General features: G+C 37.2%; 5 protein-coding genes across 11 annotated transcripts; 3 read left to right on the top strand and 2 right to left on the bottom strand.

The window, feature by feature from the left end:
• The first annotated feature begins 3,932 nt into the window (after window positions 1-3,932).
• Window positions 3,933-7,680, top strand: LOC111800428 (protein MID1-COMPLEMENTING ACTIVITY 1). The gene is made up of 8 exons (XM_023684114.2): window positions 3,933-4,189; window positions 4,536-5,263; window positions 5,654-6,066; window positions 6,239-6,348; window positions 6,642-6,713; window positions 6,810-6,916; window positions 7,186-7,279; window positions 7,412-7,680. Exons 2-8 carry the CDS (start codon window positions 4,856-4,858, stop codon window positions 7,462-7,464), a joined length of 1,257 nt encoding a protein of 418 aa, XP_023539882.2. The 5' UTR covers window positions 3,933-4,189; window positions 4,536-4,855; the 3' UTR covers window positions 7,465-7,680.
• An 892-nt stretch (window positions 7,681-8,572) lies between these two features.
• LOC111800429 (SKP1-like protein 1A) lies at window positions 8,573-9,850 on the top strand. The gene is made up of 2 exons (XM_023684115.2): window positions 8,573-8,974; window positions 9,505-9,850. Exons 1-2 carry the CDS (start codon window positions 8,681-8,683, stop codon window positions 9,676-9,678), a joined length of 468 nt encoding a protein of 155 aa, XP_023539883.2. The 5' UTR covers window positions 8,573-8,680; the 3' UTR covers window positions 9,679-9,850.
• A 475-nt stretch (window positions 9,851-10,325) lies between these two features.
• Window positions 10,326-12,923, bottom strand: LOC111800196 (cell wall integrity/stress response component). Its single transcript, XM_087126009.1, has 5 exons — window positions 12,636-12,923; window positions 11,403-11,521; window positions 11,139-11,196; window positions 10,986-11,063; window positions 10,326-10,638 (listed from the first exon to the last, which is right to left on the bottom strand). Exons 1-5 carry the CDS (start codon window positions 12,826-12,828, stop codon window positions 10,445-10,447), a joined length of 642 nt encoding a protein of 213 aa, XP_086982135.1. The 5' UTR covers window positions 12,829-12,923; the 3' UTR covers window positions 10,326-10,444.
• An 822-nt stretch (window positions 12,924-13,745) lies between these two features.
• Window positions 13,746-18,090, bottom strand: LOC111800715 (aspartyl protease family protein 1). Of its 2 annotated transcripts, XM_023684528.2 has the most exons (10): window positions 17,943-18,090; window positions 17,558-17,797; window positions 17,258-17,390; window positions 16,120-16,355; window positions 15,694-15,918; window positions 15,435-15,570; window positions 15,287-15,360; window positions 14,842-15,002; window positions 14,314-14,385; window positions 13,746-14,122 (listed from the first exon to the last, which is right to left on the bottom strand). In XM_023684528.2, exons 2-10 carry the CDS (start codon window positions 17,662-17,664, stop codon window positions 13,893-13,895), a joined length of 1,374 nt encoding a protein of 457 aa, XP_023540296.2. In that variant the 5' UTR covers window positions 17,665-17,797; window positions 17,943-18,090; the 3' UTR covers window positions 13,746-13,892. The 2 variants fall into 2 exon arrangements, with proteins under 2 accessions (XP_023540296.2, XP_023540295.2); XM_023684527.2 differs by having other exon boundaries at window positions 17,558-18,073.
• Window positions 18,091-19,589: 1,499 nt separating this feature from the next.
• LOC111800460 (putative protein phosphatase 2C 60) lies at window positions 19,590-22,908 on the top strand. 6 transcript variants are annotated; one of them, XM_023684161.2, is made up of 6 exons: window positions 19,590-19,939; window positions 20,218-20,287; window positions 20,643-21,048; window positions 21,212-21,579; window positions 22,085-22,321; window positions 22,407-22,908. In XM_023684161.2, the coding sequence occupies exons 3-6, from the start codon at window positions 20,724-20,726 to the stop codon at window positions 22,656-22,658; spliced, it is 1,182 nt and encodes a 393-aa protein (XP_023539929.2). In that variant the 5' UTR covers window positions 19,590-19,939; window positions 20,218-20,287; window positions 20,643-20,723; the 3' UTR covers window positions 22,659-22,908. The 6 variants fall into 6 exon arrangements, with proteins under 6 accessions (XP_023539929.2, XP_023539927.2, XP_023539930.2 ...); XM_023684159.2 differs by having other exon boundaries at window positions 20,108-20,287; XM_023684162.2 differs by having other exon boundaries at window positions 19,590-19,957.
• The last annotated feature ends 1,183 nt before the right edge of the window (window positions 22,909-24,091 follow it).

Below are 24,091 nucleotides of genomic sequence, written 5' to 3'. Positions count from 1 at the left end.
ACTCAAATAACATGAAAAATAAATTATTATACTAAAATTTAATACATTTATTTAAATTATTGTATGTTAGATATAAATATTAAAATTCATCCACTTTATTGTTATTATTATTATTATTAGTTTGCATAGGATTCCAAAAAGCAAATTCAATGGTTCAGTATGTTAGGTTTACAAGTCAACCAAAAGTTGTAAATTCAATTAAAAAACAATAAATGAAGTGCTGGTTCTGTTATATAAACAGTCAAATAACTCCCAATAATTTGCATTATTGTATTTATCGTTATTTTCTTTTCTAAAAAATAATTACTTTAATTAAGTTTTCTATCGTAATAAATAATTAAGGTCTCGCTTTAGAACTATTTTAATAAAAGATTTATTTTTTAAAATAAATTATTTACTATATGTTAACAATATTTTAATTGTTTAAATAAAATTAATGGTACAAAAATTAAAAAATTAAAAAAAAAAAAAAACAAAAAACAAAAAATGAGCATTGGATTCTGCATTGTACTGTGAAAAAAATATTAAATCCACGTCAGCAGATCTTATTTGGGACATTTGAATAATATAGCGTTGAAAAAAGTCAAGTCCATCTAACACGTGTGGGGCCGACTAAAATACTATTCATTTGCACGTGTGCTTCTCCATTCACGTGCTGCCACGCCCTTAGGATCATGTGTCACGTGATTACTTTTTCTATTTCTTTATTTATATTATTTTAATAGAAATTAGTCAGTGGTCACCTGGTACCGGCTGTTCCCACTCAATTGTTCGGGAATGGTGGGCGTGCCACCGATGTTTGATGTGAACTACGACGGCGGCCACAACCAGTTTCAACCACCACCGACGGCGATCGTCAAAATTATCCAAACATATATTCATCAAATTTTCAAAGAATTCCCAAACAACTGCTAAAAAAAATGAAGAACTTAAATAACAAGCTTAATTCAGTAAAAAGATTATTAAGGTGGGCATGTGCAACCACGGAAGGCAGTAAAAAATGACTAAGACTCCAAAGGAGTCGGGCCTCGATTAAGAGAAGGTACACTTTGTTCGAGGGGAGGTGTTGGAGGATGAAAGTCTCACATCTGCTAATTTAGGGAATGATCATGGGTTTATAAATGAGAAATACTAAATCCGTATGAGGCATTTTGGGGAAGTCCAAAGCAAAGCCATGAGAGCTTATGTTCAAAGTGGATAATATCATACCATTGTCGAGAGTCGTGTTCGTCTAACATGGTATCAGAGTCGTGTTCGTCTAACATGGTATCAGAGTCATGTCCTAAACTTAGTTGTGCCAATAGATTGGTAAATCCTCAAATATCAAACAAAGAACTCCAAAAGAAAAAGAAGCCGATTGTCCAGTCCAACTCTTTTATTAATATTGACCTGTACTTGTTGGATGATGAAAGTCCCACATCGACTAATTTAGAAAATGATCGTGAGTTTATAACCAATGAATACTATATTCATTGGTATGAGGCTTTTTCGGCCTCTGGGCTCCCAAAAGCAAAGTAATGAGAAGACCTTTTGGGCTTTTATTTTATTTTTTGGAAGCCCAAAACAAAGTCATTAGAGCTTAAACCTTCGTAATTATTAGATTTAAGTGTAATTGAAATGGATTAAGAAGAAATACTCGTTGATCGATATTTTTGTTGCATGTCTCTAATTTCCACAAACGAACAAAGAAAATTGCAGCAGTTTGCCTTGCATCTAAAGCTGATTGGCAACCTGCTAAAGAAGCTTAAAATCTTCGAACTTAAGAGGCATCTCGAGACTAGAGAACCTCTATAGCAGTTTGAAGATGTTTTGAGAGAATCTTATATTTTGGTCCAAAGCTGTCAAGATCGTAATGCTCATCGATTTCTTCACTGTCATATAAATCGGCATCTACGATCCTGGCAGCTTGTGACCAAAATATAGGATTCTCTCAAAACATCCTCAAACTGCTCCAGAGGCTCTCGAATCTCAAGATACCTCTTAAGTTTGAAGATTTTAAGCTTCTCTAGCAGGTTGACAATTAGCTTCTTCAAGTATTGAGCAAATTGCGAGCAATTTTTTTTTGTTCGTTCGTGCCGTGCTTTCCAATTTCACTATCATGAAAATTAAATCAACCGCATCAATGCCTGTAAACTAGACTCCATTGGCTAACTCCTCAAGCGTTTCCCAAGAAGAAATATTTGTCTCTCAAAACTCTCAATCAAACTTGAAATCCCTGATAATATTTCGTAGTTTAAATAATAATGGATATTCATATTCATCCCCTTAAGCTTCGAGATCTTGAATTGTTCTTGTAATTACCCAGATATTCATATTCATCCCCTTAAGCTTCAAGATCTTGAATTGTTCTTGTAATGACCCAGATCCACCAGATATTGTCCTCTTTGGGCTTTCCCTTTCGGTTTCCCCTCAAGGCTTTAAAACACGTGTGCCGAAGGTTTTCACATCCTTATAAATCATGGTTTTTTCTCCTCCCCAACCAATGTGGGATATCACAGCTCTAGAAGATTTTTAATAGAACTTCACGTATCGAGCAAATTGCCTTCAATTATAATTTATACTTACAAAAACAAAAATATTGATCACAAATTTTTAGCATGCTTACCTCTTACACGAAGTATTCACAATTACTATAATTTAAATTATATCATTTAAATATATTAATTAATCGGTTAAGCAGGTTTTAGTTAAAATAATCTTATATTAATATTAATAATTACGTGATTATTTGTGTTTATATATATTATATATATATATGGAAAATTAAATCATCAATAATAAAAAATAATATTTGGTTTTTTAAAATATAAATAATTAGAGTTGAAATTCTTAAAATAGATTCTAAGAGTGGAATGAAATCGAAATCCACATGAAACGTATCCAAACACATCCTATCCCTATCCGAGAATTACGGCAACCTTTTGGCTCTCCGTAATTCCCACCACCAAACACCCCAACTATCCAACAAAAAGGGCAAAAAAACCCCATCCTATATTAAAGCTACCAATTACTTGATTTTAAAGCTTACTTTTCTTCTTATTATTAATTCTTTTCATCATTGAATTTAGTCTTATCTCCTTTCTTTTTTTACAAAATATCAATAAATTAAAAAAATAATAATATTTATTTATTTATTGATAATAGATTTGCACATGTATAAGTTACACAACAGATAATTTAAATTAATATAATTATTAGTTTATAATTTAAATTTAAGCAAGCAACAGTTAAAAATGGAGATTTAACCTCACCGACGGTTAAAACCGACAACCAAAAGTAAAAATGAAAAAAGTAAAACGCATCTAAGGGCAAGGAGTGGAATTAAAATTAATACGTGGCAGATTTAATGGTTGCCTCGTCATCACCATCATGCTTATGGAAATGGACTTGAATATTCCACGTCAATATTTCTTTCCAGTTTTAAAAATATATTACTCAAACAAAAAAAAAAAAAAAAAAAAAACTTTTTATCATTTATTTTCGTGAAATTATTTATTTATATAAAATTTTAATTTGTTATTTAATGATTTTATTTATTTAATACATCATTTAACATTAAATTAAAAAAATTAATACTAATTTTTTTAATTTAATAAGCTCATTGACTCGGTGTGTATACCAAGGGTGATTCGTCTATTTTTGGCATTTATGGGTCGGAGTGAATTACTTTTTTGTTCTTAGACTTAGGTAGGTGACGACTTTTGATTGCATATGAACGAGTAGAGGGTCCGTGCCATGGCCAATTAACACTATGGCTACATGGCCATACCGTTCATTAGGTAACTACTAATAAGAGGTCCACTTCCAGCCTGTAAATAAATAAAATTAATTTACTCATTTATCATATAATTTTTTTTTTTCGCGGTCCGTGAACCAGTCGAGGGTAACATCGTAAATTCTCATTCATATGGACGCCACTGAACTGCCCTTTCTTCTTCCTTTGTCTGTAATGGCGTGAGAGTTGTCACTCTGCTGCAACCAGACCTCTCTCTCGCTTTCATTCTTTCTCTCTCCTCAGACAAACCACACCGAAACTGAAAAAGAGGACCGAACTCTCAGAGAGAGAGAGAGAGAGATTTCCGAATTTCCATGGAAGACGAAATGGAATGAGAAGAAACACAATACAATTATCCGCAAAGCTATGCAGACATTTGACCTGTGCGTTGTGACCGTTCATCTCCTCTTTCCGGTAATCGAACAAAAACTCTCTTGATTATATCATTTTGTGTATGATATTGCTGTGAAGGTGAAGTAGTAGTAATGGCGGAGAGGAAAAGAGGTGGAGGTGTGAGAATCTATTGATGCTTAATGTTTTGTTTGATTTGAATGTTCTTTTTGCAGATTCAAATGCAGCTTGTTTGTCTTTTGAATATACTTTTTTTTTCTGGTCAATTTATTTCGTTGAAAAAGTGAGTCGATGGAAGGAAAAAGGATATACTAAAGAGTAGAGAGTACAAAGGAAATAAGAGTTTATCTTCTGGTTTTCTTTGGTGGAGTTTTTTCTGATTTGTTTATTTATTATTATTTTTCTGTAGCCGACATGCATTCTGGTGAGCTTGGGGCGCCGACGTTGAAGATCTTGCTCTTGATCTTTTGATTCGGCGTTGTTTAGTACCAATTCCTTTGTTTGTTTTCTTTTGAAGATCCATTGCTGACGACGAAGGTCTTTGTATTGTCAACCGCCTGATGAACGACTTCGTTCTCTTATAGCATCATTTTAATCGGTGGCAGTGCTTTGAGATTCCGAGTTTGGCAAATTCTCATGTATTGAGTTAGAGATTAAACGGATACTTTGTTTTTGGACTTTTTGACTGTTGGAGAGTTCAAGTTTGATTGAGAGTTTTGAGAGACAAATATGTCTTCGTGGGATACACTTGGGGAGTTAGCCAATGTGGCCCAGCTTACGGGCATTGATGCAGTTCGTTTGATTTCTATGATAGTGAAATCGGCGAGCACTGCACGAATGCACAAAAAGAATTGCAGGCAATTTGCTCAGCACCTGAAGTTGATTGGAAACCTGCTGGAGCAACTTAAGATCTCGGAACTTAAGAGGTATCCTGAGACTCGGGAGCCTCTAGAACAGCTAGAAGATGCTTTAAGAAAGTCGTATATTTTGGTCAACAGCTGCCAGGATCGCAGCTATCTCTATCTGCTTGCCATGGGATGGAACATTGTATATCAATTCAGGAAGGCCCAGAATGAAATTGACAGATACCTGCGCCTTGTTCCTTTGATTACACTCGTTGACAATGCCAGAGTCAGGGTATTTGATTCTTTCACCTCATAGTGTTATTATATTTGTTTATTTGCACAGTATAATCTTGAAAGATGCAGTTCCTCAACTTTTGGCCCATGCATGTTGACTTTCTTGTTCTTTCATTTTCTCTCGATGGAAGTTGTTTTCTTCATTAAAGAGTTAAAGTGAAATTGGAAATTATTGCTAGATGTTTGTGTGCTTTGGAAATTAAAACCCGTCATAGATGTTTGTGTGCTTGTCAATTGGATTTGAACAGTAAATTCAACATACTGCTTCCCCATATTTTCTCTAAATTGATCAAAGTTTTCTCGTAGAACCTCAGGACTGACTGTTTTCACCGTCTTTGCTTATTGTTTGCTTATTGATAACTTAACTTGATTAACTTCAAATTATCAGGAGAGACTAGAGGATATTGAAAAGGATCAGCGCGAATATACTTTGGATGACGACGACAAAAGAATTCATGAAGTAATTCTGAACCCAGAACCTTCGACAGACGAGGCAATGGTGTTGAAAAAATCTCTTTCTTGTTCTTATCCGAACTTGCCTTTCAACAAAGCACTACAAAAAGAAAATGAGAAGCTCCAGCTAGAACTACAACGGTCACAAGCTAATCTGAATGTGGGTGAATGTGAGGTTATTCAACGTTTGATAAGTGTCACTGAATCTGTAGCTGCAACTTCTCGTCATGAGAAACATTCACCTGAAAGAGCCCATAAAGTAGTGGAAAATACGCATGTAGATGCCAACAATGGACATTCATCTGATGAAAGTTACTATAAAAATAATGATACTCAGACAACCTCAAGGTCTGCTATTTTCCATTTCCAGCATTTCAATTACAATCATGAATATAGACAACCATTGTCAAACACCGGTTCAAATTTGGCCCTAAATCTCTCTCTCATGTACACGTATGCATGTCATATATTATCAAGCTACGTGGTTCATTGAGTTTGATATTGATTTCTTTTGTTGCAGAAAAAATTCTTCTGTTTCATCAGGACATGGTCTGCTCTCAATCAGGGGTTCTGATGGGTATGGTGAATGGCACACTGACTTACTTGATTGTTGTGCAAAACCTTCTCTGTGTAGGTTATCCTCCTCCCTTCTAAATTTTAATAGTCCATTGAGATTAGTTTGTCTTGTATGAAGAGGGAGTTCTAAAGGGAATGGGTTGGATTCCATGGGCATAAATTATCTAGTCAATTAGTATTATGCATAACCAAATCGATGAATTTGACAGCGAAAATTCACGTGCTTGATGACTATTGTTTTCAGTATTTGAATTTGATAGACTAAGACTATGAGATTGAAGATGCTTGGATTCTGTTTTCTTCCTATCATCGCAATGGCTCATTTACTCTACTCTTTTCTATTCTAGGTCTTAAGACTTTTTTCTATCCTTGTGGGACTTTTTCAAGGATTGCTACTGTTGCAACCGATAGGCATACATGTAAGTTTGCTTGGCGTCTTTGGATTTCCATAACAATTTAGAACTACTTTTTGTTTCTGCCATTCCCTGAAATGGTCTGTTTGAAATAACCTTCAGCACCAGGAGAAGCATGTAATGATTTGTTGGCATATACATTGATACTATCGTGCTGTTGCTATACTTGCTGTGTTAGAAGAAAGCTTCGCAAGATGCTGAACATCACGGTAGCTATCTTGTCTGCCTGATTCGTTTATCTTCTGATATACTGTCAGTTCACCTGCATATTAACGAGATGTTTCTCTTGTTCTGATTCGTTATCGGAGATTAGGTAATGTAGATGGGTAGCAATTATTCTTGAGCAATTGCTGCCAATGAGTTTGTAAATGCGTGTTTAACCGAATAAACTCGACCCTGAAGTCGTTAATCAATAAGATTATTTGCGGAATACTATCTGTTAAATCAGGGACTGAAATCTGTGTGTGGCTATTGGCAGGGAGGTTATGTTGATGACTTTCTCTCCCATCTTTTGTGTTGCTGCTGTGCCCTAGTACAAGAATGGCGTGAAGTCGAGATACGCGGGGTTTACGGTATGTACTTCGGTGCTTGAATGTTTTCGAACAACAATTCTCTCATACATTGCAGCAAATACTCTAGATATGTAAACTTAGTGATTATTTTGGAGGATTCTCGGGTGTTTGATATAAAAAGCCAACGTGCAGGTCCTGAAAAGACGAAAACAAGCCCTCCACCCTCTCAATACATGGAATCCTAAAGTACACTTGACACATTCAACCGTCACACAGTCTCACAAGTATTTTCGATTAAATGATCGAGTTATGTAATGTATACAGGTAAAGTTGTTTTATAATGTATAGAAGAGGTAAAGTTGTTATGTAATGTATACGGGAAAAGTTATAGGTGGCATGTAACTGAAAGCAAACCTACTCCTTACATCGTAATTAGTATGTTATTACATCATGTTTCTCTAGCTCACTGTAAGTAGATATTATCCTTTTTGGTCTTTTTCTCTCGAGCTTTTCTACAAAGTTTTTAAAAAGCATTTGTTTGGAAGAGGTTTCCACACTTTTGTAAAGAATGTTTTGGTATTCTCTCCAATCGACTCGGGATCTCACAAGAGTACTCCCCAGGTGGTATATTATAGATTTGTTTTAAATATTCTATAGTGTTTTGAAGTTTCTTATTCTATGAGTGTGTTTAGTTTAGCCGTAGATTTTAGCTTGTGATTTGGAAGTTGTGAATTTCTCTTTTAAAGTTTGTTTCTTTTTCCTCTCGAAATGAAATATAATAGACTAAATTAGAAGGAATATGCCAAAATTTTGGCCTTTGTGGGTCCCGTGTCATGGCCTTTTATAAATGCTTCAAAGTCTAGTTCTTACATCTTAATGTTATTATGAAAGCCTACTCCTTGCATCGTAATGTTATTTAGTATTACATTATTCGAGTTTCTAAAACCCTAAAACTCATTTTTATTTTATTTATATATATAATTTTGATAATATTCAAAATTAGAATAAAATTAGTTGAATACAAATTTATTTCAAGTATTAAACATTCATAAATTAATTAATAAATATTTTAAAAATTCTGTATTTATCCTAAGTCAATTAAATATGAAATTAAAAGTTTTAAAATTTTATTAAGTACGGAGAATAATTTTATAATTTAAAATTGGTTGAAACAAAATTTGATGTTATTGAACAATTTAAATTTACTTTAATGGCATTTTAACACGAGAGGTTGGGTAAATAAAAATAGTACTTTTTCTAAATATATATTTCGGGTGATTTTATTTTTTTAATCACAAAAATGATTTGGATGATAACCGCCGGGCAGAGGCTGCCCTGCCCGCGGGGCAAGAATCTATAAAAGCGGCGCGAGAACTCCACAGTCTCAAACTTCTCTTCTTCATCCTCTTCACAAAAATCACAATCAATCAATCAATCAATCTTCGTTCTCTCAGCAAAACCATGTCCTCTTCCAAGAAGATCGTTCTCAAGAGCTCCGATGGCGACACTTTTGAAATCGACGAGGTGGCCGCCCTCCAGTCACAGGCCATCCGCCACATGATAGAGGACGATTGTGCCGATAACGTCATCCCTCTTCCAAATGTCACCAGCAAGATCCTCGCCAAGGTTATCGAGTACTGCCGCAAGCACGTCGATGCTTCCTCCGCCGATCCCCCCCTCTCTGAACAAGATCTCAATGCCTGGGACCGGGACTTCGCTGATGTTGATCAGGCCACACTTTTCGATCTCCTTCTGGTAACTTTTCTTTCCTCCCGCTTTTAGATCCATCGACTCGATTGTCTACGGTTTTGATTCTTCGTCGATTTTCTAGGGTTTACCTGTTTGGTATGATTTTGTATTCAAGAATCAACTCTGAATCTTGAATTGAGCAAACCACTTGCGTTGATCTTCTTTGTCGCTGGTTACCGTTCTTTATCTGACGTATCTGTATTGACGCCTGTGCAGTTGTGCTAATAGGATAGTCATGGCCTTTAACGTTACCTTGTCGTCTTGATTTCATTTTCAGCGGTCTTATTTTTCTGGTGTTATCTAAGCGTCATTATCAAATGATTGTTGCTTAGGTTAATGCGTAAAAGTCATAGATAGACATGATTTCTTTCATGGTTCTGTATGTTAACAGCTTTAATTTATCGAGTTCTACATTCACCCATCGTTTATGTTCTTGATGCAAAGAATCTCAGCTGCCAGGGGATTTGACCATTATCGTCATTCATTTTTTTCTGGATTCTGCGCCCTATGAAATTCACTTTTATCCTACCCTGCAGGCTGCAAATTATCTGAGCATCAATAGCTTGTTAGACCTGACATGCCGAACAGTAGCTAACATGTTCAGGGGAAAGACTCCAGAGGAGGTCAGAAAGACCTTCAACATCAAGAATGACTTCACACCGGAGGAAGAGGCGGAAATTCGTAGGGAGAATCAGTGGGCTTTTGAATGATTTGAAGTCCCATTAGAGTGCCCAAGGATCTTGATCAATATGATGGTTGTTCTGTACATGGTTCTGTATAAACATTTCTTTTTTGTTCTTTTGGGGTGTATTCAATCACTCCGTTGGTCTTCACATTGTTTGAACCTCATCATAATTGTACAAACTTTAACTTTTTTTTTTTTTTTTTTTTTTTTTTTTTTTTTTTTTTTTTGGTATGATCAAGTTTCTGTCCGGAAAGAAATGGCTACCAAATTGTCTCAAACTCCAACAGAGTGAGGTGTGTACGAATTTAAAATTTTTTTAGATAGCCAACCATACTAACTAGGTAGGTACACATTTTTTAGATAGCCAACCATACTAACTAGGGAGGTCTAGCCAACCATACTAACTAGGGAGGTACACAAGAAACGGGTACGAATTTAAATTATAATAATTATGAGTGCAAGCATAAAATGTGAGCAAAAGCATAAAATGTGAGCAAAATTTATAATTGATGTTAGCATGCGAGGAGTATTTAATTTAATAATTCTTGCAAAAAACTCAACCATTGCACGATGTGATAAGCTAAGGGACAATGAGTATTCTTAACGGTTGAGTGAGTTGTGTGCTATTTCAGGCGTCAGAGTGTTTAATATATATAATATTAACATGGCCCATATCAACTCCAAAAGCAATTTATACATAAATCACAAGTATACCCAATATATTATTAAAGAAAAACATGAACACATATGAGTCCATAAAACTTGGATATTGGTTACAAAATGTACGGAAATCATAGTGGTAAGAGCATAACCGGGCATGGAATGAACTCAGCCAAAAGGTTTGCATCCACATGCTTAGAATGAACAGCTTCCATGCTTAGAACTACCAAATCTAAGTTCAGATCATCAGCTACCTCCCCAATGATTGCTGTTGGCTTGCTCCCATCCCCCAGCCGCTCTAACAATTTATACTCTTGGAATCCACCTGTGTCATGTCTCCGATTAATTAATCTAATCACTGAATCTCTAATAATATTACCTAATGGATGACATTAAAGAGGCTATCAATACTGCTTGACCCTTTGACTTGATGAATATTGCAACATCAATGTGAAGTTCTAACTGAAAGAGCTGTTTTTTTTTTTTTTTTTTTTGATGAACCAAATGAAAGAATTCAGAAAAAACAAGACTATAGAGGGAAGTCCCGCTAGAAATGGACTTCAATCAAGTCAAATGGGACCCAATGAGTAATTTCAAAAAAAAAAAAAACAATCGAGAAACATAGAACCTAACACAGAACCAGACTTAAAAGAGTGATGTACACCTACAAACCTTCAGACAAATGCCAACGAATGCTCGAGAGTTGGTTCTCGTGCTCTGGAAACGATTCTTTCTGCTTTTCATCAATCACTGTGGAAACCATGAAGATATGATTTCAAGAGTTCTGCATCCTAGAGATAAAAAGGAAAGATGAAACGAACATACAGATTACTGTTATGTCAGCTCCATTGTTCTTTGCCAAAGCAGCAGTAGTAGCAATAGCCTGTTAAAAATATGGATCCAAAGCCAACTTAGAACTTGAAATCCTTGGGTACATGAGAGTTTTTTCATCACAGAAGAAGAGATCAATCATGAAATTCTACTCATCAACGTCTTTGATTTATAATGAATACGCTCTAACAATTATAATAAACAAAATGACGCCAATTATAATAAACAAAATGACGCTAGAAACCGAAGAATGGTCACCTGTCTCGTTCCCTCTGAAAGAAAAGGATTGCGATCAGTTATTGGAAGCAGCAGGTGTTTGAATTCAGTGAAGGAGCCGGCAACTACTGTTGCTTCCGAATCATGTGGCTTGGCTTTCACTGATATCAAACAAGTTTCAAACTATGTTATGTAAATTCATAAAAGCTTCAAGCTTCACTTGCACTTGCAAGACAAAAAAAGAAAAAAAAAAGTGAATTTTTACTTCCTATAGTTATACCTCCCTCTTCTGTAAACACCATGAATTATACATCCCTTTTTGTAAATTTCAATCATCAATGAAATTGTCACTTTAAAAAAAAAAAAAAAAAAAAAAAATTACGAAGAACTTACAAAGAACTTTCCAGAGATATAAAATTCAACACAATGTTAAAGGTTCACCATCTCATTCTAGAATTCACCACCAATCTGCTTTGAAGTTGCTCAAGAGTTGTGTACAACAAAATTGTCAACAAAAGGAGTAAAATTCAATCAGTACATAAAAAGGCAGAATAATCCCTTATTCCACACGTCCCTAAGAAACAAAAGTTACAAAGATAAGATTCCTCTTTAAGAAAAAAAAAAAAAAAACTACAAAAGAACTTTGATGCAAAGAAGCAAAAAGAAAAATGGGTTTCGATAAAAAGGCTAAAAGGGAACCCATAGTATACAGTTTTCTTTTTCTTCTGCCATGGCGCTTATTATATTTCGGTCCTCACTTTTAATTAGTCCTTGAATAAGTAGTCTGAAGTCAAATTTTTAATTAAAATGTGCACTTGATAATAGGAAAGTGAGTGAAACCTACCACAACACACTAAGGTAGTTCAATTATCCACTACTTGATCTTAACAAGAATCTTAGCATCTGGATCCAATCGTTACAGTTTTAAAGGCCAAAAATGTGTTTCAAAATCCAGTTCCTGAATAGAATTGATTCCAAATTAGATCAATATAGCCATCAATTCACAGCATGAGCTCACAAGTGTCAGTAGCTGAACAATCGTCCTCCAAAAATAATGAATCACAAACCAAGACATTAATCAAAGAAATGAAGCGTTATATAACCCTACATTCGCAACAGAACCAAAAAAAGAATCTACCACCACCCGATAAACTTAAGCGCCATACAATCGAAGAGCAACAATACAATTTACAAAAAAATGAAGCAAAGTAGAGAGTGGGACAGTGAGAGGCAAATCAGATGAAATACGAAAAATAAATAGATAGAGAAAGGTACCGCGATGGCCCGTTTTGCAGCAGAGAGTGGAGATTGGGAGATTAAAATCACCGCGCCGACGAGAAGCGGAATTAAACGCGACAGTGAAAGAACATTGAGTGGAAGAAGAAGAAGAAGAAGAAGCGAAAATTGAAGGAGTGGGATGCTTCAAAGTTTCGAGAGGAAGAGGGAGCAAGCAGCGAGCAAACGCCATAGCTGGAAGAAGAAGAAGAAGGTTGGAACTTGGGAGGTGTTTCGAGAAACAGCAGAGAGAAAGGGAGAAGGGAGTGAAAATGAAGGTTTCAAGGGGGAAAGATTATTTGTAGACATTGTTCATCGTCCTCTTCCTAATTTTCATCTGGGCTCCACTTTGGGCTTTCTTTCTCTACCACTTGGCCCAATGGGCCGTACCCATTTTACAAAAATACCAATAAACAAAAGATAACTTAACTTGCAGACATTTATGTTCGTCGAGGAGGAGAACAAACCACCATTTACGTTCGTTGGGGAGGAGAATAAACCACTATTTATAAGGGTGTGGAAACCTTCACCTACCATATGCGTTTTAAAGCTTTGGGAGAAAGTCCGAAAGGGAAAGCTCAAAGAGGACTTGGGAAAGCCCAAAGGAGAACTGGTGTGGAAATCTTCACCTACTAGATGCATTTTAAAGTCTTGGGAGGAAGCTCGAAAGGGAAAGCTCAAAGAGGACTCGGGAAAGTCCAAAGAGGACAATATCTGCTAGCAGGATCTGAGCTGTGATAGTTTCACTTTGATAAAATTAATACTTAGTCCATATCATTAAAACTTTGTGTTTGACTTAACTTCTTAGTCAAAGATACATATTTGAGCCGAGTCCTTATTCTTAAACCTTGTGTTTCACTTAACTTCTTAATCAAAGATACATGTCGATTATCGTTCAACTTAGTTTGAGTTAACTTTTTAGTCCCTCTATTTGGATAAAGTTAATACTTGGCCCCTATTCAACCTTTGTTTTCTCAAAGATCTTCCCTTCCAAGGCGTCATCAAAAGCACTACTTCAAATTACAAAGCCAAATGGACAAAGGATTTGATAGTTGAGAAGAGCACATCAAAGCTGAAATGAAAGAAGGGCAAAGGGCAAAGGCCAATTCATACTCAAAGATGAATTTCTTCTATATATGAAAGCATCTATCTGTACTTCCACTTACAAACAGTTTCATTTACATGAAAGTATCTATCAAACTATAAATAAACTCACACTATATAACTGTTAAACAATATAAGAATATAATATAATGATCAAACAAAACACAAAAATGGAACAGCAGCCATTAACAACCTGAGAATGACTGCGCTTCCAAGCTTTTTGCTATTATTTGCAGATCTTGGTTTGTCTAATGTTTCAGAACTGTTATTCATCTGGCTGTTGGCTTCTGGCTTGATTGTTGTGCCAGGGGCAGGGGCCGCGGTGGGTGCAGTCGATGGATGGATGGGAAGATTGTTCGTTTTAACATCCTCATAACCGGTGCCTGCATGATGATGAAGATCCCACGTTAGAAGGTAACGAGTTTTATTCCGAAACGAAAAACAAGAAGTTAAGACCTCGTTGGATAACTTTTCGTTTTTGAAATTGGCGCCTTTTTAAAGTTTAAGAGCTGAATATACACTAACATGAAAGTCCTTAAACACAGACAAAGAGAACATTAGTAGAGATACTCACAGTTTGATTCCTTCCATCCCAAAACCATCTTTTCACGGTCAAAAACTATGTGATAACCAGTCATGAAGTTTTCTGCGTTAATACACAATAAACATCATGAGAAAAAAAGCTCCAGGATTAATCGCCATGATATAAATCCACGTAGAAATATAACAAAACGATTGCCATTCGTTAATTGTCTAGTTAACTTCAAGACACGTATCCTACATGTTACGCTTCGTATATCAACGAAATTCTCTATTTCTTTAATACTCTTCTTCATGTGTGGGATTAGATATTAGCATGAGGACGAAAAAGTAAGTTTATCTTAGTTCAAGGAGTCAAACTTTTGACCTCTCGATCACAGATGTATGTCTTAAGTTATGGTAATGGTAGATAATTAATATGAAACAAAAAAGAAATGATATGCAACTTAAATGTACAATGAATGAATGACTTCCTATCAAACAAATTTTTTTAAAATGTTCAATAAGATGCAGTAAACCTGGAGATGACAATAAACTATCAGCTAAATGTTGAGATACTTACGTCCAATGATGTTTATGTTGTCACTTCTAGAAATGGCAAGACAATAAAACCATGATGTGGCTTCGCTGGCAAGCACAACTATTGGATGGTTGATGAAAAAATGAGCACCACCTTTCATTGTCAGATTCATCACAGGGTATCTGAACTTGGTTTGATTTGGGCTGAAAGAAAGTGAAGGTCAGCAAGTTGTTTTTCTTATTATTTCGGGTTAGATCTAGTCGAGTTTACTGTTATTATGGAGCTTAATGGCTATGGATGTAACAGTTCTAAATGTTTGCAACATGGATACTTTTCACAATATTCTGTATCTTATGGTAGAAAACCAACTGAAAAATGTATAGAAAAACGACTTAACTTTAAGAAGCTGAAACAGAGATCAAGATTTCAAATGAGATAATTATTAGCTTTAGTTCTTGCTGATATATGGAACCATATGTAAAATTACCTCAGTTCATAGCAGTTCTCAAAAGGGATGTCTAAATTCCCCATATACCGCTTTTCGTCAACCATAGAATCGAACTGCAAAATGACATGGATAAGAAAACTGAAGGACATGGCACAAGAAACTGCAAAGAAATTTGCAGGGAGCTTACTTTGTCAGCAATGAGCGAATAGGCCGGTTCGTTCAAGTAGGTAAACGAGGTCCCAGAATCGAAAACTGCAGCAAAATCAAGATTGGAAACGTTTCCTCCCACATTTAACTGAGTGATGCTGATGTTATAAGTAGGACTGACATATGAACAAAAAAAGGGGGAAAGAAAAGATCATTAGAACGATTTGATGGAAATGACGATTTTTCGAGCTTATAAACTATGAAATTAGCATATGCACCAATTAAGAACAAACACTTACTGCCTATGTCCTACGTTAAATGGTGTTTCACTTTGACCTGGACTACCTTTATCTCCAAATTCAATTCTTCCCATTCCACGAGGTCCAAAACATAAGGAAAAAGAATTTGAAGTGAGTCCTTCATTTGCCAAGATGCTAGGAACCGAAACACTCTCGATTCCGAGCCCAAATAAACCATTTGGTGCTGCCGTGCTTAAAAACGCACCACTCTGGTCCCGACCACACCTAAATGACAATATATCCAGATTTGAATAACTCGATCGAGTAGAGATTAAGAACAAAATCAATTCGGGTCCAATTGAGTGGAGATAAAGAACAAAATTAACTATAGCCTCTTTGGAATGACTCTTAAATTGATGGTAGCAATAACCAGCCAAAAATTTCTAAGACCAATTCGTCAATTAAAGAGATAAAATAGCGACCTACCCCAGAGTAATATTTGCATTAACGGGTTTTGATCGGCCATCGTTTGTGGCCAAGTGCAATATATCCTCGACCAAGTAGCCAGTAGACGAGGTGTTATCAGAAAGGTACGAAACCTTATAGGGGCACGGGTCACTTGGTGAAAAGCATTGGTTTGCATGTTGACACAAAGAACTACTACATGGGACCTCCTTGCTAGTTGATGAATTACTGGGGCTGTAGATATTAAACCTTGCTCTCTGTTGACAGAAACAGCAAAAGAAGGAATTCCCATGGGAATCAATGAAGATATAATAATATATAGAGTCACTAGAATTTGAACAGAACAAATCGAACTTTTTCTTTTAACATTAATATACTTGTAATCAATGGACGTACTGGATTTCGAATCTCCTTATTCTGTAAAGATCTTAAACCACTCAGATAAATGTCCAACCCACTTGAAGCTTGACACAGATTGTTATATGAACCCATATCCATTCAAATATATATTCAAACAAAGATTTTAGAGCGAAGATGATCAAAATATGTACAAAAAAACGACTAGTTTCATTACATAATTCAACGTATATGTATCAGCCCAAGCCCACCGCTAGCAGATATTGTCCTCTTTGTGCTTTTCCTTTCGGACTTCCCCTCAGGATTTTTAAAACGCGTGCTAGAGAGAGGTTCCACACTCTTATAAAGGGTGTTTCGTTCTCCTCCCAACTGATGTGGGATCTCATAGTCCATTCCCCTTCAGGCCCAGCATCCTCGTTGGCACTCACTTCCTTCTCCAATCGACGTGGGACCTCCCAAATCCACCCCCCTTGGGGTCCAACATCCTTGCTGGCACACCCCCTCATGTCCACCTCCCTCTTCGTCGCTCAGCCTTCTCGCTAGCACATCACCCGGTGTGTGGCTTTGATACCATTTGTAACCGTCCAAGCCCATCGTTAGCAGATATTGTCCTCTTTGGACGGTTACTCTATGGCCTAATTTCTCATATCTCATAAAATAGCAAGTATCATTCATCATATGCCCATATCATGGTGTGTTTGTGTTCGTGTTTCTCATGTGCTGGGCTTCAAAAAAGAACCAACCAGCCCTCTAAAGTTTTAATCGAACACTAGAAGGAAGAAAAGGGTTGAAGAATCGTTACCCCTTCGGATGTATTATACTCTGTAACACAATTAACACAATCACATGGTAACCAGAACAAATCGCTGCCAGTATCCAACGCCACTAAATACGAAACCTTAGGCGTTCCCACTGTAACCTTAGCGTAATGCAGGCTGAAATTCAACAACACAAAAGGGGAAAGAAAATTAGTAAACATAAGAATCACAAAGGGAGATTCAAAGACGAAAGTGATTAATTAAAAAATCCCCCACACACCGAATCTCAACTCGAAAGCAACTAAAAACGGCGAAAAATGGAATTAAAAAACGTAAATACGTACAATCCCAGCGGGTTAACTCGAACAGTTTCGTTGCCGAGGAGGAAAGTGAGGGGTGGCTGATCTTCAGAAAGTCGACGACCATGAAGAAGAATATCCCTACGGACCATGGCGGCGTAGTAGTCAACAGTCCCTTCCTCCGGTAAGCCATCGACGGGGAGGATTCCACGGACGACGTCGGAGTAACGGTGGTGGATATCGAAGCTAAAAGATCCGAGAGCGAGAGAGGAATAGGAAAGGAAGCTGAAAACGGAAAAGAAAACGCAGAGCGTTAGGGAAAAGGGAGAAGGGGAAGCCATGGATTCTGATTTGGGGGAATTAGAAGTAGAATTTGAAAGGATTGAAGAAGAAGAAGATGATGATTATGAAGACGAAGCAATGGCATTACATAAGAATTTCGAAGGATTTGCAAGAGAGGCTTTGAGAAGGGATCGTCTTCCTCGCAAGTCAGCCTCAGCCGCAGTTTTCTTCTTCTCTCACTCTCTCTCTCTCTTGACGTTCTACACTCTGGACGGAACTGTGGAATTGCGGCGGGTCCCCTGTTTTTCTTTTTTTTTTTTTAATTCAACTAAAAATTTCTTTTTAACTAAAAAAAATTAAACTTACATTTTTTTTTAATATTATTATATTATCTATTCATAGTTGGCTTAAGTTGTTACAAATAGTACGAGCTAGCGTGAACACCACTAGGCCACCTAACTTTGAGGAAAAGCCTTACATGGAAAGTACAAATATGACAATATCTATTTACAGCGGTAAAAAATAATAAAAAATTATTTTTTAAAATAAAAATTTAAAATTTAAAAGTAAAATTGTATTATTATATTTTTGAAAGGGGAGGCTCGATTTTTCCAATTTGGCGACAAGTCTTCCATGGACAAACAATACGCGTAAGCTTAGTCAACTTAGAACTCTCATGCGGTTCCATCAATTAGTTGCGCTAATTGACTTGGGTTAAATTGTCGGGTTGTGTAAATAAAAAGTCCACTATCGAGCTCCAGTCAAATTGCATGCAATTTCTTTCCCAAAATGAAAACACTACCAATCGAGAATTATTCAATAAGAAAAAAAGTTGTTTGAGAACGATGGAGGACTGATTTTGTGAGATCTCATGTCCGGTGTAGAAGGCAACAAATCATTTTTTATTGGGATGTGTAAACCTCTCCCTAACATAAACGTTTTAAAATCATGAGACTGACAGTGATATATAACGGGCTGAAGCAGATAATGTCTGTTAGCAGTGAGCTTGAGTTGTTAAAAATGATATTAGAGGCAGACGCCGAGCGATGTGCCAACGAGAACGCTGGCTTTCCAAGGGTGTGAATTGTGAGATTCCACATCGGTTGAAAAGGGGAACGAAACATTTCTTATAAGAGTGTGAAAAACTCTCCCTAGTAGACGCGTTTTAAAATTGTGAGACTGACAATGATACATTAGCCCGACAGTTATAGATTTCAGGGCAATCAAACACAAATCAAAAGAAACACATCAATGACGAGTGTTTAGATATTGAATTTGATTGGGTTGAGACATTCTTTAGACCGAACTCAATTGTCAAACACGAAGGTGATGTCAGGAACGAGCTATGTGAAGTAACCTAAGATGACGATTGAGTGTGCGTGTGTCATGCTCTACCCTAGATCACACTAACTAACCTAAGATGTGGCATGACGATAATAGGTCCGAACCAAACTCTGAAAGAAAAATGGCTCAAAATCACGTATTAAAATGTACCGACTCATCCTTGTTCTCGTTCTTACAAATATGACCACAACGAACTAAAAATCATGCCCAAAAGACAATGAAATGTGATATCGCTCGATTTCATTATGAACAAAAACAAGATCAAGATCGTAATAACTTCAATACTGAAAATGTCTCTCCATTGAGAAAAACAACGAACATATCAAGAATCATCATAAACAAACGATTGAAAACGGAAAGCCACGAATCTGGGATTTGACAAAATCGATCAAAACCCTAAAAAAAACAAGCACCGTCTCGAATCAACCACCAAAAAATGATCGGTGTTTGAATACGACTCGTCAGATTCTTGTGGAGCTAAGAATCCATACAATGGAAGCCGCTTGCTGATCGTCGAATCCCACCACGTGTCGTCTTGTTCTTCTCCATCGATCGACACGTCGCCTCCTGCGCCATAGCGATACTCATTTCTCCTCCTGAAAATTTGCCCCAAGATATTTACCCCACTCCATTACTGGTCTTCACGAAATCGAAGAAAATGACTCCACCCCACTTCCTGATTCGTAAAAGGACAAAACCCCCATCAAAATTTCAGTGCTGTTTGCTAACTTTTTCAAGTTTTGTGGAGATGGGTCGGAAGAAAAGTCAAAGATGGGTCTAAAATTTGAGAGCTCTTCTCAGGTTAGTTCAATTAGAGAGGTAAATTAATGAAAAGTGGAGGATTGACCTAACAATATATATTACTCTGTTTTCATATGGATCAAGAGAGTTCTTCTATGTTCTTCTTCTTCTTCTTCTTCTTCTTCTTCTTCTTCTTCCTCATTGGTTTTGTTTTGGAATTAAGAACAGGTTTGAGAAGGAATTTGTTGCAGTAAAAGACCCATTTCCCTATTTTGGGGATCGATGGATCTGTTGATCTAACAATTTTACTTGCACATGTATTGTTGCGTCTCTTTTAGATCTCCGTCGTTTTCATTTGGTTTCGACCAGTAGTAGCTGACCCCAACTGACCAGAATAGCCTAATTACAGTGAGTTCATACTGTTCTTCGCTTATTCTGTTTTTTTTTTTTTATTGTTTCTTTTTCATTCTTGTGACTGTTGATAAGAGAATCTGTGGTTGATGTTTTTTCCTTTTTCGATTTCGTTTTCTTTCGGATTAAATTATTGACTGTTTCTTGTTCTTAAACTTCAACTGTGGAAACGATTGAACTCTAGAATGTAGAGGTAGATTTTGTTCTGATTCTTGTCTTAATGCTGTTCTTCGTTTCTCGTTTGTATTTTCTGTTTGTTTTCCTGGGAATTTTGAGCTTTAAATAGGAAGGAATATGGGGTTGGTTTTGATGAACTGGTTTTGTGGCTCATCTTTGATTGTTGGGTCTGCAGGGAAGGATTTTGAGGTGGGATTGGTGTTGCATCCATTTTTGGATGTGGAGGAATTGGAGGGTGGCTCTGGTGCAATGAGGGATGTTATCAAGTTTGATGAACTTCCTGAGGGCCTGCTGGCAGCCATGTGCTGATCGGCAGGCACGTCGGGGCTGTGGTTCCGATTCAGCTGGCTGCCAAGATGGGCTACTTTGGTACAAGGACCATGGCCACCATGTCAATGGAGAGTTTTCAATGGCTGTTGTTCAGGCCAACAATTTACTTGAGGATCAGAGCCAGCTTGAGTCTGGCCCCTTGAGCTTGCTCGAGTCGGGACCCTATGGAACCTTTGTTGGAATATACGATGGCCATGGTGGCCCTGAGACATCGCGATTCATATGTGGTAACTTGTTCCAGCATCTCAAAGGTAAGGGGAGTTTAAACATCTTGAATTTGATAAATGCATCGTTTAAAAAGTAGGGATTGTTGCACGCATTAGTTTTAGAATCCGTTCGAGTGTCTCAAGTAGCCGATACAATCAAATAAACGCTTAACTGATCTAATTGGGTCGGTCACTTTTTACTGTTCAGTGTTTGCCACAGAAGAAAAGGCAATGTCAGCAAATGTGATAAAGAAAGCATTCCAAGCAACAGAAGAGGGGTTTCTCTCTATTGTCACCAAGCAATGGCCTATGAACCCCCAGATTGCGGCTGTTGGTTCTTGCTGTCTGGTTGGAGTGATTTGTGACGGGAAACTCTACATTGCGAACCTAGGTGATTCCCGTGCCGTGTTGGGAAGGCTTGTGCGGTCCACTGGAGAAGTTCTTCCGATTCAGCTATCATCAGAGCACAATGCAAGTATACCGTCAGTCCGCCAGGAGATGCAGTCTTCGCACCCCGATGACCCCCGTATTGTGGTGTTGAAGCATAATGTATGGCGCGTAAAGGGCTTGATTCAGGTACTACCTAAGCTTGGTTGATCCTGACATATTTTCAGTTTTGGGCTATTTTTATACTATCTTTTCCACATTCTTATAAGAAATGTTTCGTTCTCCTGTTCAACTGATGTGGGATCTCACACGGTTAGAGTCGAGCTAATTTGGTAGAACTTGTGGGTTAGACATGTTCTTCGGTCGAGTCATCTGTTTGTGCATTAAAAGTCAAGAAATGTCTCGAGTTTGGGTGAACTTTTAGATGCCATAGGTGAAGAAAATGTTTCGTTACGCGTTCAAAACCTTATTGGGTCTGGCTCACGCAACATGTTTCCATGTGCAACTGTTCTTTATTGCCTCGTTGTTTTGGAGATTTTTCATTCTTTTATCAGTTGCATCGAATCAAAGAGTCGGTGTTGGATCCGATGTTGTCGAGCCATGAGTTATTTGCATACTTGTATATTGACTACCATGCCATATTTGAGCCTATCTTCTCCCCCAATCCAAAACTTCCCTTTTAACTCGTATGCAGATTTCTCGGTCAATTGGAGACGTATATCTCAAAAAGCCAGAATTCAACCGGGAGCCATTGTATGCTAAGTTTCGCCTCCAAGAACCGTTCAGTAGGCCTATTCTGAGCTCAGAACCAGCAATCTCTGTGCACGAACTCGATCCGAACGATCAATTCCTCATATTTGCTTCTGATGGGCTATGGGAGCACCTTAGCAACCAGGAAGCAGTTGATATTGTTCACAAGAATCCTCACAGTGTAAGTTGTGTTTTTCTGAGTGTAAATCTTATTGTCAATTGTATTCAGTAAAGTTATTCTCTCTCGTTTTATTGGCTTCAAATAGGGAAGTGCAAGGAGGTTGGTGAAAGCAGCAATGCAGGAAGCAGCTAAGAAACGAGAAATGCGGTACTCGGACTTGAAGAAGATCGACCGTGGGGTTCGGCGTCATTTTCACGACGACACAGCGGTGATAGTTGTGTTTCTGGGTTCGAGTGGTTCAGGAGGAAGGAGCCCTGTTTTGTCAGTGAGAGGGGGAGGGGTGAACCTATCTGCAAAGGCTGTAGCAGCTTCTAAGCTCAACACTACTCCCCAATGAATATGAATAATAATGCAAAGCTTCTCAGGGATTCAGTGACCCACCAAGTTGTTGTATATCAAGGAGAGATGAGAGAAGGTTCACTTTGATTCTTTAAATCATCTGTTCTGCTCTGCTCAGCTCAGTGTAACATTCCAAGTCAGCTTTTACCTTTTTATTTCTTTCTAAGAACTTACTGAGGAAACTACACTCAAAATCTGGCCATGGAGCTTAATAGATGCCATTGGGAAATTCTTCTCCTTCTTGTATACATCACTTCTCACCTTTTATCCTTTTTAGGCATGCGTATAGTATAGTATGAACGTATAATATATCGTGTTGATAGACTTTGTTGTTGTCAATTGTTCCACTAAGTGTCACCCGACCCCTACTCTTATTAAGTTTTTCATAAATCTTATTCACACACCCAAGAAAGGTCGAATAGAAGGGGGCAATTAGTTGACTACTTCTTGGCCACGCTCCCCGTAACTAGATACGAGATACTTGATCTAAATTCTCAAATAGTTCATTACCACATAATCATGTACCGTAGTCGAATTAGAGATAACATAAAATAACAGGACTCTCACTAGCAGACAAGGACTCTACTATTAAGAAACTATTCTCGAGCCGGGTTCTCTGGATTCACGTGTACCTAGTCGGGTCTAAATGGATTAATGAAGAAGGGAGTAGGAAGCACTATAAAGAAAGAAGGGAGTAGGAAGCACTATAAAGAAAGAAGTTCGACTATACACACCTCTTTTTAACCGACTAAATCAGATCCACTACACAGCTAGAATGAAAGAAAGAAATTCCAATCCACAACTGGAACCCTTTCTTCAAGTTACCGCGCTCCCATTTGGCTATATTATATTATCAAGTATAGATGGAAAAGAAATTGTGTTCCTTGTGTATAAAGAAAACAATGAAGATTTGAAGAAAAAGTGAGATTTGATTGGAGGCAAAAGAAAACAAGGGTAGGTGACCATTGAAGGGCAAGTAGGTGGTAGTGATGAAATGCAGTGAGAAACTTGTAAGATCAATTCTCAGTTAAATGCTATGATTTTATTGGATGCTTAAAATGGATGATGCACCTTCTTAAAGTGAAATACCAAACCAAACAGATTCCAATTCCTTTGGTAGATTTTCAACACTATTTATTGTGGTAGATGAAACAAAAGCCACAAAAACCAACCTAAGAAAACCTATTATAAATAATCGAGTCACTCTCGAGCTCTAATATTAGGGACCCCATATAGACAACTGTATGGTTTTATGACTTTTAGCATTCTTCTAGGTCAGAATCTTTCAAAAGTATCCGTAGAATCGTGAGATCCTACGTCGGTTGGAGAAGGAAACGAAGCATTCCTTATAAGCCTTCCTTATAAGCTAGACACTCGACAATGTGCCAACGAGGACGTTGGACCCCAAAAAGGGGGATTGTGAGATCTCAC

This window comes from Cucurbita pepo, chromosome 8 (genome assembly GCF_057944985.1).
Source record: "Cucurbita pepo subsp. pepo isolate OVF chromosome 8, ASM5794498v1, whole genome shotgun sequence".
Lineage (NCBI taxonomy): Eukaryota > Viridiplantae > Streptophyta > Magnoliopsida > Cucurbitales > Cucurbitaceae > Cucurbita > Cucurbita pepo.
This window is presented reverse-complemented; position numbering and strand designations above follow the sequence as displayed.

Excerpts from the sequence above, each read along its gene's own strand:
- LOC111800428 (XM_023684114.2), top strand. The coding sequence starts at position 4,856 with ATGTCTTCGTGGGATACACTTGGGGAGTTAGCCAATGTGGCCCAGCTT. Across the intron at positions 5,264-5,653 it reads TTGACAATGCCAGAGTCAGG|GAGAGACTAGAGGATATTGA; the intron begins GTATTTGATTCT and ends TCAAATTATCAG. Across the intron at positions 7,280-7,411 it reads CGAGATACGCGGGGTTTACG|GTCCTGAAAAGACGAAAACA; the intron begins GTATGTACTTCG and ends GCCAACGTGCAG.
- LOC111800460 (XM_023684164.2), top strand. The coding sequence starts at position 20,724 with ATGTTATCAAGTTTGATGAACTTCCTGAGGGCCTGCTGGCAGCCATGT. Across the intron at positions 21,580-22,084 it reads GCGTAAAGGGCTTGATTCAG|ATTTCTCGGTCAATTGGAGA; the intron begins GTACTACCTAAG and ends ACTCGTATGCAG. Across the intron at positions 22,322-22,406 it reads TTCACAAGAATCCTCACAGT|GGAAGTGCAAGGAGGTTGGT; the intron begins GTAAGTTGTGTT and ends GGCTTCAAATAG.
- LOC111800196 (XM_087126009.1), bottom strand. The coding sequence starts at position 12,828 with ATGGCGTTTGCTCGCTGCTTGCTCCCTCTTCCTCTCGAAACTTTGAAG. Across the intron at positions 11,197-11,402 it reads TTTCAGAGGGAACGAGACAG|GCTATTGCTACTACTGCTGC; the intron begins GTGACCATTCTT and ends TATTTTTAACAG. Across the intron at positions 10,639-10,985 it reads TCGTTGGCATTTGTCTGAAG|GTGGATTCCAAGAGTATAAA; the intron begins GTTTGTAGGTGT and ends GACATGACACAG.
- LOC111800715 (XM_023684527.2), bottom strand. The coding sequence starts at position 17,853 with ATGGCTTCCCCTTCTCCCTTTTCCCTAACGCTCTGCGTTTTCTTTTCC. Across the intron at positions 17,391-17,557 it reads CGAGTTAACCCGCTGGGATT|CCTGCATTACGCTAAGGTTA; the intron begins GTACGTATTTAC and ends GTTGAATTTCAG. Across the intron at positions 14,123-14,313 it reads GGGATGGAAGGAATCAAACT|GCACCGGTTATGAGGATGTT; the intron begins GTGAGTATCTCT and ends ATCATCATGCAG.
- LOC111800429 (XM_023684115.2), top strand. The coding sequence starts at position 8,681 with ATGTCCTCTTCCAAGAAGATCGTTCTCAAGAGCTCCGATGGCGACACT. Across the intron at positions 8,975-9,504 it reads CACTTTTCGATCTCCTTCTG|GCTGCAAATTATCTGAGCAT; the intron begins GTAACTTTTCTT and ends CCTACCCTGCAG.